Below are 12,786 nucleotides of genomic sequence, written 5' to 3' on the forward strand. Positions count from 1 at the left end.
CCTGCCTGAGCTGTATCTAGACCCACAGCTAGTTCCTGATTGTCCCTCTTGCGTTGTGGCGTGAAATAACATAGTGCAAACCACGCTTTAAAATTGGTCATAATTCAAAAACATCTGCGACAAGCTCACTGCAACACACTACTGCGGAAGGATAACAAGCCCTTTAGACAGGTGAAGGAAATGAGAAATTAAGCCAGCCAGATCCGCTGCAAGACAAACCACTAAAGGCGATCCTTCCAGCCGACATCTGTTAACATCTACAACAAATAATTAAGAAAGAAAAACCCTATTGTCATGGTTTTTGTTATATTGTGCTTTACTTTGCTCTATGTTTCCTAGTTTTATTGGTTTAATTCCTTTTTTGTTGTAATTTCTAGATTTGTTAGTTCTCATGTTTTTCTGTTGTCCTCTGTTGCCCTCTTGTGTGTGTGTGTGTGTGTGTGTGCGTTGTTGTGTGTGTTCCTTTCCCCTTGGCTCCCTCGTTGTCTCCTCTCACACCTGCTCCTTGTCAGCTCGTTAGCCCTCCCTTTGTCTCTGTCAGCTATATATGCTTTCCCTCTGCTCTCACTCTTTGTTGGTTCCTTGTTGTTGCTGGTCCTGTCGTCGCCGCTGTCCTCTCACCTCGTCTCTCCCTGGCTCCTTGTGCGTGTTTCCCTTGATGTCTCCGTGGTTCTGGTCTGAGTTACAGTTAGTTGGATTTTTGGATTTTGCCTGTTATTAGTGTTTTTTCATTAAAACTACAAGAATTCACCTCAGCCTATTTGCAACAACTTTTAATCTCCTTTTGGAATCAATAAAGTATGTTTTAAATGAACCAATTTAAAAAAGGTTTATTTCAAGAGTGAAATACAATTTTACACCAATCAGCCTTTTTCAGTTAGGTTTGTGTACTTAGTTACTCAGTACTGTACCCATACTGCAGGGGTTCAATATCATCCACAAAAAAATACAGTATGGAAGAACCAAGGTAGTGGCTTTATTGAATTTAAACATGGCTTACAGCATTGCAGACTGTGGGATATTACTGAAGCCACTAGAGCACTGGGTTTATTTTTTTGGCACAGCACTTGACTAGTTTGAGTTTAACTTGATGGAATCAGACTTCTTTGTTTCAACAGGTAGCTTTTCAACAATCACATGCGAGGTCCCCCTAGGTTTATTGTGGGGTCTCATTCTATTTAATACTGGTGTGCTCCATTTAGCTCAGATTACAAAAACAATAAGTGAATAAAATCAAGGAGTGTTAATAGTTTTCTAAGAGACTTTAGGACTATGTCTACCAGGACGTCTCGTACATTTAGTTTCTTTTAAATTTTCTCTACCAACCCCAAAAAACCCACTAACATTCAAGTTTATGTGATTATCATAAATACCAAATCATCTGTGTCGTTCTGACAGTAAACGCACTTCTGTCAATGTTATTTTAGGCAATGTCCTTCTGCAATGGACTTTACATACACATCAACTGCAAATCATCCACTTCCTGTTCTCCCTTTCAAGTCAGCTCAATATAGACCAATGCTTAACCGTTGGATTTTTTTAATGCAAAATGTTAAGACAGGCATTCCCAAAGTAGGTCCTCAAGGGCTGCTGTCCTGCATCTTTCAGAGGTTTCCCTGCTTTAGCACAGATCATTGCAGTTCAGAAAAGGCCTGTTGATCAGCTATCAATGCAAACCAGTTGTGCTGGAGCAGGGAAACCGCTAAACCCTGTAGGACAGGCAAGGCACGTCTGTGTTAAACACTTATGTGATTTTTTTTTTCTTCAGACACATCCAAATTGCCTTAGGGGGGTTATACATTTCTGTCTCTGCTTTCAGGACATGTGATACAGCATTTTGGAACTTCCTCTGTTTTGCAGCCAAGCTTTCCATTTGTTCTTAATATTAACAGTAACATGCTGTACATATTGCTTCAGAGAGGAGAGGCACTTATTTCTAGAGTGGTGTGGTCATATTACTTCAAATGAGGCTGGTACATTGATTTCACAAATAAGTGGAATGGGTTTATATAATAGAAATGGAAAATTTCTCCAAAATACCCATGCCTTCCTCACAGAGAGCCACCTAACTGACCAGTGTGAACAGTCAGCAATGTGATTTCCTCAATGTTCAACAACACACTACGTATTTCACAGGTGCCCGTTTCCCACATTGCTTAGGCGGACACTGGTTGATCATATGTAAAAATAATCCATGCAGAGTATTTGCGCAGCTGTTACATAAGCACTTGCATGCTTCGGCTGTGAATTTCTATAAATTAGAGGGAAACAACAATAGTGTGCACATTCAAAGCCTGGACCTGAAAGTGTTTCCAGCTCAGGATGGACAAAGGCTGCTGGAAATTAACCCTGGCTGCTCTGCTGCTGTTTACCAGCGCATATGCAGAAGGTAAAAAATGTTTGTTCTTATCAGTTCTTTAACATACACAAGATTTTGTGAAGAAATTGTATTATGGTTCGGTTTTTATTGTTTAATTATCTATAATACATTTGTAAAACCTTTAATAAAAAGTAAACATATTTACGCTTTAACAATAATATTCCATCAGATCATTGAGGCTAAGAAAAGGCTGTTTTGCATCATTATATTACATTTAACATCTGTCTTACTGTCTTTCCATGAAGAATTATTTTTTTGTGAAATCCTGTCTGGATGTTGTAGAGAAAGTTTCTAGAACAGACAGCGAGCAGGAGACCATGTTTTACCTCTTGTTTACTCATTTTGCTGTGCATGGTTTCCCAGACATAATGGAAATGCCTTGTTTTTTGTTCATATGCTCAGACTTCCCATTGAGGACAAGAAATATGAGGAAGTATCATTTGCTGAACTTATTGTATCTCTGTCAAAGTTTGCTTCATTAAATTATTCATTAATTACAATGTTACTTAGGTCAGTTTCATGAAAAAATATACTGTAATTAACCCAGAATTCAATCCAACTTTGATTAGAAATGGGAGGATTCAACGTGAAGATTTGGAATGGTTGTTAAAAATATAATAGTCAAAGTATGATGATTGTTTTAGTTTCACTTTGAGGCTAGCATTCAGTGCTTGAATTTAAACCTAGCGTGGAAAACATTTGTTTTTCAATAATTGATATTAACCAGACTCTAGCATATCATGCTTAAGTCTAAGCCATTTGTTTAACATGTATTTTGAATTAATTTAACAACAACAAAAAATACAAAAAATAGCATTCTTGAACTTAAGCATATGTTTAAAACTTTTCTTTGGACAAAATCTTATTTTAAGACTTTAAACTCTACTTTTTTAACATTTATTTCAGACAAAATATACATGAGATCCTGTTAAGTCAAAAACTAAAATATAAAGAAAAAATATGCAAATATTTTTTAAATAATTTATTTGTGTCTAAACTGATACATTAGCAATATCTTTTACAGACAAGTAACATCTGTTGTTAAAATAAAAAAAGTTGAAATAATCAAAAACCCAAATAGTTAAACTTGAAATATTTTCTTTTACTCTACCAGACCAGTAACTTCTAATGATGTCTGTTTTGAAAAGCTGAGGCTAGATAGCGTAACCAGGATAGGTGTGTCCTTTCAGATGCTACATGGTTAATCAGTGTTGAACCATGGTGTCAGGCTGAGAACAATAGGACAGCTATATCTGTCTATAAATCCAGGTGAAACTAACCCCTTACATAGATTACAGGTATGTCATGAAGACATTAAAACCTGGATGACTCTTAACTCTCTACCCGAATGCAGACAAAACAGAAGTTATTGTCTTTGGACCAGATTCTTTGAAAAAGAAGCTGATTAGTCAGTCTGTCAAGACTCAGACAGACAGAGGGACCTACTATCATGGCCAGACAGACAGTGGGATATCTTCAAAAAGCGTTTATTAGAACACCGACAGATCAGAGTTGCAGTGGGTAGGACATCTGATGCAGGGGACTCTGGAGAGAGGAACACAGGTTAGTGACCACGAAAACCTGATGGAGGATGATCTGAAAGCATGAGTCACTAACTTGGTTTAGAGTAAAGTTCGTGCCCAGAGAACGAGATTGATACGAGCCGGTCAGCTGACCGTAGGGGTTCCCACACAGAGAGTTCCAGATGTCAAAACCTTGAAGAACAAAGAACTGACAGGAGATAAGGTCAGAGAAGATGACGAAGGGCGGGATAAAACATGAAGAATCCAACAGGAGTTCGAAGACAGGTCAGACAAATAAATCAGAATGGGCATAGGCAGGCTCAAAGGTCCGAAGAAGAAAACGGGTCAGGATCGGGCAATCAGAACTCTAAAGTAAACCTAGAATACTCTTACACCAAAGGCTCAAGAACAATCTGGCGCTGACGACTGGGAGCAAGCAGTTTAAATAGAAGCTGGAACAGGTGGATCAGATGAGCAGTGATGAGAAACCGGGCAGAACTGGGCAGGTAAATTAAATGAACTGTTAAGCCAGTCATCAGCTCATGTGACTTCATTTGGATGGGATTATATGGATCTCATATAATCAATATAAAAATCTTGGTGTTACTTTTGATCAGGACCTCTTATTATAATGCTTCCAATTTAAACCTTTGTTTATAGATGTTGGAGCTTGGTCATTTTTTCAGGGTTGTCCTGTTTCTCTGACTGGGACTAACTATGTTTTCTTTCATCCTCTGACATGGAAGCAGGCTTGGAGCTCATCTGCCTGGCTTTGTGTTTCCTGGATGGTGCTGCCTGTGGATCTGGTTGACAGTTGCCTTTGGTATCTCTGCTTCTTTCTGTATTTCTGCTTCTGTCTCCTTGAACCCCAGTCGACCTCAGCAGCTAGCCGCTCACACTGAGCCTGGTTCTGTTGGAGGTTTCTTTCTGTTAAAAGGGAGTATTTCCTCTCCACTGTTGCTACATGCATGCTTGGTGTGGTAATTGCCTTTGTGTCAATAAGTGGATGCAGTCATCTGATTTTCTTTAGATAGAAAACTTTGACTGTATTACCTGCTTGAATTTTTGAGTGCCTTGAGATTAGTTGTTGCACCTCTAAGGTTGCAAAAATAATATTTTGCAACAGATTGCTCCTGGGATTATCTAGCAGACCCACTTCATGGGCCTGAAGAGTGTGGTACCTTGGCCTCCATTCAGGAGAACCTGCCCAGTGTGGCCATGGCAAATGGTGTTCCATGGGCAAATGTGTGAGGGGGTTAGTAATGCCTTTGTACCAAGCACAGCAGGGGGGGAATTGCATATACCTGTGAGTGATTCTTAAGGAGTGTCTTGGGGAGGACAACAGATGACCTATCCCTACCAAAAAAGAGTTTCATATTGCATTAGCTGATTAGCAATTTTGTAGATTAATGTTGAGAAATAGCTACATAAATCAGTCTTCAGAGAACTTACCTTTCAGCTTTAAAATTACTTCAACACTGTTTTTAAAAAGGTGTTTGTGTCAATGACTAAATTATAAATGTTTTTTTTTTTCAGCCTCATTTTCAAACCACATAAAGGACTTCATCAGGGCTGTAGAGCAGATAGAAGATGAGGACCCTGGCTTAGGTCCAGGTGATGTGTTGAAGATGCTGCGCAAAGCAGCTGGCCTTAATGATGCCTTCATCCAGTACTTCCTCCCCGATGCTGAGGCTAGTGGTTCTGAGCTGCCTGCTAATCTCTCAGAATACCTTCGCAAAGCTGTGCATCACAAGGTTCTTGAAGATGCCAAAGAAGAAGGAGTGGTTCTGACCCCAGACGGTAGCACGGTTGCCCTTGGACCGCTCCTCCTGGGCATTGAAGCTGGCCTTCTCTCCAAGACTCGAGGACGAGTTAGAGGTCTCTACCAGCTCACTCTGGCCAAAGATCTTGGTCTTTTTCTCAGGCACGGCTCTTCTGGCACAAATCTGCTCGGAACTGATGGATGTTGGGACAACTTAACTTCTCCCCAAGTCTTCACGCTCTCAGACAAACCAAACTTGCTCACCACAGCTCAGGTCAATGGTGGCATGGACGGCATCGTATTGGGGAAGGAGGTTTCAGCCAATCCCAGCCTTCTTGTCAAGCTCAGCAGTCTGCTCAATGAGTACTACAATCACCAATTGGACAGTAAGGGAATGGACGGAGCCCCGCGTCTCATCAGTCGACGTCGCAGGGAGAACTTCAATGCCCTGCTCCTCCCTCCTTTGCTGGCCAGACAGGTGGTGAAGTCTATAGACCTGCAGCAAAGTCTGGCAGGACACCCAAAGATGGAGGTTAAGACCAAGAGGCAGCTGATGGCTGTGGTGAAGGAAGGATTAAAAGAGTTTGTTCACATGTACATGGGTGAGTATGAAATTAAACTAAGGAGGGACTGAACAGATCTAATAAAATTGTTTTATTTAAATGCTGTATTCCTTAATATCTTAACAGTTTGTCCTCCCATCATTTCTCGGTGTTCATGGGGTGCTGAGCCATACAGAGGGACACCCACCCAACTGTCCTTACCTCTTCCCTTCTTATTCATCCATCACACCCACACACCAAGCGAGCCTTGTTTGACTTTTGAGAAATGTGCTGCAGACATGCGATCCATGCAGCAATTCCATCAAGAAGACAGAGGCTGGGATGACATCGGATACAGGTAAAATCCGTTGCACTGTAAGATCACTCCTACATGGCAAAGGAACAACAGCAAGTTTATTATCAATTTCCTCTAAAGCTTTGTAGCTGGCGGTGACAGCAATATCTATGAGGGCCGTGGCTGGAACTGGCAGGGAGCCCACACATATGGATACAACTCCAAAGGCTTTGGCGTCTCCTTTATTGGGGATTACCAAAGCCGTCTACCATCTCAGCACTCCATGGATCTGGTGAGAGAGCAGCTGGCGTCCTGTGCTGTAGGTGGAGGACGACTGGTGTCCTCCTACATCATAAAGGGGCACAGAGACATGGTGAGCACAGCCTGTCCAGGAGACGCCTTCTATCAAGAAATCAAACGCTGGGATCACTATGGGGTAAATTGTTTGCTGTGTTTATTTTTGTTTATTTATTTTTTTACATATTGTTGTCTCTGCACCACGATACTCCATTTCTACCAATTTTTATTGGTGATATAGTAGACAGTATTAGCTCCATCTAGTGGTTCCATTACATATTTGTACCTTTAGCATAAACAAGATGGTGGGAACCTCAGTTAGACTTGAATAGCTCTTATCAGTTAAAGGGCATTTTAATGGAATGCAAAGTTCCCATTTGTTTGGTTGTTTTTAAGTAAAGTACAACATCTGTAACAATTACGTACTCATTTGAGGCAATAGGGAATGTGAAATGAAAAAAAAAAACTCTACGAATGTTTGTACTTTGCAAGGTTTCTCATGGGCCATTAAGCCTGTTATGGGACGGCAGAAAGATTCATCTGCTTCTTATATATATATGACATATATTATATCGCAAACATCATTGTAATCTTTTGTCTTATATCCTTATCCTTTAATTTACTTGATTAAAAAAATGGTTTTCAAATACAACTATATTCTACCGAAGTGAAAAACATTCTGAATTATTTGTTCAAAATATTATTTCAGATTGATAAGCTTTGCCAAAAGAAAAAAAGGAAGTTTTGACATTTTTTTTGTTAAAAATGCAGCTTAATTTTTTAATAGATTTGTACTTCATTTGCCCTGTGACTCGAGCCATGGCAGAACACATGCTTTGGCCCACTGATTGGTGCATTACACAGGCATTACTTGAGATCACATGAGGACATGCATTACTGATCCCTCCATTTTCTTAACATAACATTATTGGCTGTGGGCGATAACGCAGGGAGGATCTGTCACTACACAATCCGTCCCGGAAGCACGATCTGTTCTGCGCATGTGCCATTGAGCTGATGGCTCAGATATACATCCGGGTCGCCCTCGATTTTATTTTGTTAAAAAGACTTAAATTACGTTTTTCCCTCCCCAAAACTAGTAAACGTACTAAAACGCGTGTTAAAGCTTAATAATGTACTTCCTGAGAAAATAAATGCCTAAATTCCTTTCTGTTTTATCAGTCATCCGTCTCAGACAAAGAACAACTTTTGTTTTTTAGCTCTTCTTTTATCACCCTATAAACTGTCCGTCGATAATCCATGCTGTGGTTTATCCCTACTTTCAGACATTTGAATCTAATACATTCACTTTATCAAAACTCCTGAATGTCTTTAACCATGTAGTCTGTGTGAATGTGACAATCATTAAAATTTTTTGTTTTTGTTTTTTTACAATTTAGCATAAAAGTAAAATATTTGTTTCATCATTTTGAATGTTACTTGAAACTAATATTTCATTTCCTTTGCAGGAAGTCAAGAAGTAAAACTGGGAGGACGAAGAAGAGGACAAACACGAAAAACAACATATTCAAGATTCTGTTCAAATGAGCTAGTGTCGCCAAATCTGTAAAAGTTGTAGTATTCTCACTCTTAAAGTTAGATTTATAGTTAAACTAAACTAAATGCTTTATACCTCTGGAGACAGATCATCACAGATTGATATTTTACACACAGACCCATCAGCTCAAAGTGAGAGACAACCTTGAAAGGAGGTGTAACCGATCCAGCAAGTTTGGGCAAGAATAGATTTATCCTGCATGAAAAGGATGGCAGATTGTAAGGAGTTTAACAGTAGAGAAAACACTTTGTTAAAAAATGGAAAATTAAAGGTGGGAATAGAGAGAAAGTTTCACAATGATTTTAAAGGAATAGTACACCCAAAACATGATTAGCCTTAATTTTCTACTCACCCCCATGCTGAACAACACTCTGGAGCACTTTTTTGATATCTCAAATGCATCTGGAGATCTAGGAGGCTTCTTACTGTCTGCTGACATTCAAATAATGGAGGTCTATGGTGCCTGAGACAGAAAGGTCCATAAAAGTCCACAAAAAACGTGTCAATATTCCTCCATACTGCTCGTCCAATGTATTCCAAGTGTCCTGAGTGGGTAGCGTCCATAATTTACTCGAAACAAAGTCATTAGAATGTTTTTAGAGCATAAACAGTAGTGTATAGGATTTCCTAAAAGCGTGTTCACGAGTCTACGGAAACCGCGGCAGACCAAACCAGACGAAAGTGCGCATTCAGCTCGGCAAAGAACTCATGCTCTTCCTCAACACTGAAGTCCTCAGACATTTTTCTTTCGTTGTTTCTTTCTTTGCACAGGTAAACAGCACATTTCTTCTTCTACGCTTGCATTATCGGCAGAGCAGACGCTGAATGTGCACTTTCATCTGGTTTGGTCTGCCGCGGTTTCCGTAGGCTCGTGAACTCGCAGCCGCGCGCTTTTAGAAAATACTATACACTACTGTTTATGCTCTAAAAACATTCTAAATTACTTTGTTTCGAGTAAATTATGGACGCTACCCACTCAGGACACTTGGAATACATTGGACGAGCAGTATGGAGGAATATTGACACGTTTTTTGTGGACTTTTATGGACCTTTCTGCCTCGGGCGCCATAGACCTCCATTATTTCAATGTCAGCAGATAGCAAGAAGCCTCCCAGATCTCCAGATGCATTTGAGATATCAAAAAAGTACTCCAGAGTGTTGTTCAGCATGGGGGTGAGTAGAAAATGAAGGCTAATCATGTTTTGAACTGTAAAGTGCCTTGAGATGACATGTGTTGTGAATTTGGCGCTATATAAATAAACTGAATTGAATTGAATTGAATTTTGGGTGTACTATTCCTTTAAGGATCTGCTTCACTAAACTGCCTGACTGCTTGCCCTTATCAAGATTCACAGCTTTTTTAAGTTTCCCATAGTGCAGTTCTTTTAAAAAATGACTTTGTCATATTACAACCATAGATTTATACCCGTGTTCTTTGGATATTAAGTGACCAACACAAAAATAAGCATGTTTTCGAAGAAGAACCAGGAAAGAAGCCAACAAGAAAACAATCAGGAAAAAAAAGGTCAAGATAAGGTACACAGTGCAGGTGGACAGACCGGTGCAAATAGATCAGGACTTTGCAGAATAGACATAAGACTGTTCAGTTAATAAAAGGAAATTTAAAAAAAAAAGTAGCTTCTGAAGTTTGCTACAAGCCAAAGGTTTCAGCATTCAATGTGTAACAAGCATGGACACTTCTAGACAGGGGCCCAAAGGGAGCTGTTATGGCCCCTATACTGAAAACACCCACAAACGTGAATAAAATAAGGAGGTAAGACAATTTGCAGACAGAATAAGATGATTTGAGATGAAAGGAAGAAGATGTCATGGTTCTGTTTTGGCCTGGCTATCGCCTCCAGCACCTCCTCCTCTCACACAGCTCGGCCTCCACTCCCTCAGCAATTAGTCACACCTGTTAGGCACCAATTAGTCAATACTCGCTCCACCTGCCAGCCTATCTACGAGAACCTCCCTCACTGAGCTATTCCCCACCGGTTCCTATTCAGTCTCCACTAACCCAACACCTCGTCAGTCAGGTTCTGTGCTTCCGTTGCTGTGCTGCTGAATCTTTGCCTTCTGCCCTTTGAACTCTCTCGTCTGCACCTGGGGTTTTACAGCAGCTCAGTCAAACTCTCTGTGGTCCTGTGGATTTATTAAAAACTCTGCTTCACCCAGAACTCACTCTGTCGTCCTGCGGATTACTGCAGCCTCGGTTTCTCCAGTAGCTCTCGCTGTTCCTTGTGGATTACTGCAGCTGATGCTGATCTACACCTCCAGTTCCAGTTCGGTACAGCCTCTGGTTACCTTCATCCAACACTCATAACTTTCAATAAACCTTCTAGACTGGCTCCGTGTGTGTGGTGTGCTTTCATCAAAAAGAAAATCCTGACAAAAATTGAATCTCCATTATTTTATTTCAAGAGCAAAATACAAATACAAAATAATCGTGTTTTAAGAGCAGAATTAGTCATCCCCATAGCAGATCAACTTATTCATCGGTCCTCACCTTTTCTCCCGCTAAGTTCTTGTCATGGTCGTGGTGAGACCAGTCTCTGTCTCATACTACAAGTGAGAGGTGGAATACACCTTTGACAGGTTGCCATTCTGTCGTAGGGCAACCAAGAGACACACAACCATGCACACACCTACACACACATACTGTACTCATTCTGCTATATGTAGTGAGGATCATGTGTTGACTTCCATTGATTCTCTGTAAATTTCAGCCATTTCTGTGCCCTAACCCTAAAACTAACCCAAAACGTAACTATTACCAATGCATACCTCCCCCTAATCCTAACCCAATTGACACTTTAGCCCTAAACTTAACCGGCAGCAAAATTACTTGTTAGTACCAGCAAAATGTCCTCACTTTGCATGGTCCTCAATCAGATGTTGAAATTGGAAAAAATTGTCCTCACTCTGATGGCTAGAGAGGTATACACACATACACACACACACCCCTAAGGACAATGTAGAGAAGCTGATTAACCTAAGAGTCACTGTGGGAGGTAGCTGGAGTACCTGGAGAGAACCCATGCATGCACAGGGAGAACATGCAAACTCCAGACAGAAAGACCCCAGGACAGGAACTGAACCCAGAACCTTCTTGTGCAAGGTAATAGTGCTACCCACTGCACTACTGTGCAGCCCTCAGATCATCTTATTTACCTGTTTAAATTAAGGAAACAACATTTTCACTTCTTTATATCAGTTTTTGCATTATAATTCTAAATCAATATGAGAGAAGAGACTGTGACTGATTTGTTCCTTTTAACCAATTTTATCTTTTGACTAGACAATTTAGTTTAATAGTAATATAGTCCACTTTAAGCTTCAGTTGTACTAAGATAGGATCATAGTTTTAATTTGTTAGATCAGGAGTCTGCAACGTTCAGAATGTTAAAATATATATATATGCTCAGGATCCCAGGTCTGGAATTGAACCCAGAACCTTCTTGCTGCAGTGACAGCAGTGCTACCCACTGCCCCACTGAGCAGGCCTACAGCTTGCATATATTGAATAATCTATGGGTACGTTTTGTATCAGTTATGAGCATGCTGAAACACGCTGGCACACATCAAAATATGGCAAGTACTTCTTGACGTATGCCACTTATGCCATACATGGGGCATAAGTTACAGGTAAGGTATCTGATCGTTGACAAATGTTAAGTGCAAGGGCAGATTTAGGAAACTTGGGGCCCTAGGCAAAGACAGGCAGGGGGCCCTCTAAATTGAGAAGGCAACACATAAAACAGACCCATTATACAGATACAGAAATGTTAATTGAATAGAAATACATAATTTGTCCTACTTTTTGTCTCTCTTCTTGTCCCTTTTCTAGTTGTTTTCTTCTCTATGTTTTGCACTCAGCTGACTTTTCATGCTATCTCAAAAGAAATGAAAGAATTTTTCCAATCACTAAGCTCACTTAGCTGATTGCTCCTTACTGTGTTTTCAAAAAGGCAATGGCAAAAGTAAATAACCCAGTCCTTCTTTTCACTGTACGTAGATGAGCCATGATCTGCTTATCTGTTCTCTATTTTTTATTTGTAATAATATGCATTTTAGCAAAAGCATTTTTACAGATTTTAATCCAAAACATAATGTGCGCAAATAAATAATAGTTGTATTAACCATACATGTGAACAGAGTTTTATGGGGCCCTCAATAACTTGGAGCCCTAGACAACTGCCTAGTATTGGCAAATGGTAAATCCTCTCCTGGTTACAGCATCGAACTGAACTCCAAAATATCTTTTAAAGTCGCAGGGAAATGGCTGTTCCAACCGTTGCATTTCCGAATTCCCCGAGTGGTGCCCGACTTTCTGCCCGAGTGAATAAAGTGAATGTGATTGGTCATTTATCAAGGATTGTTGAGGCGGAAGGTTCGCAAGCAAGTTTGGCTGTGGCCAGTTTGTCAG

The 12,786-nt window shown here is 40.2% G+C and overlaps 1 protein-coding gene across 1 annotated transcript; it reads left to right on the plus strand.

Annotated features, from left to right (window-relative positions):
* The first annotated feature begins 2,180 nt into the window (after positions 1-2,180).
* pglyrp6 (peptidoglycan recognition protein 6) lies at positions 2,181-8,658 on the plus strand. Its single transcript, XM_038290385.1, has 5 exons — positions 2,181-2,389; positions 5,440-6,267; positions 6,355-6,565; positions 6,644-6,938; positions 8,269-8,658. Exons 1-5 carry the CDS (start codon positions 2,323-2,325, stop codon positions 8,281-8,283), a joined length of 1,416 nt encoding a protein of 471 aa, XP_038146313.1. The 5' UTR covers positions 2,181-2,322; the 3' UTR covers positions 8,284-8,658.
* Positions 8,659-12,786: the final 4,128 nt, after the last annotated feature.

The sequence above is a fragment of the Cyprinodon tularosa genome, unplaced genomic scaffold, assembly GCF_016077235.1.
Source record: "Cyprinodon tularosa strain WSP-4 unplaced genomic scaffold, ASM1607723v1 ctg280, whole genome shotgun sequence".
Taxonomy (NCBI): domain Eukaryota; kingdom Metazoa; phylum Chordata; class Actinopteri; order Cyprinodontiformes; family Cyprinodontidae; genus Cyprinodon; species Cyprinodon tularosa.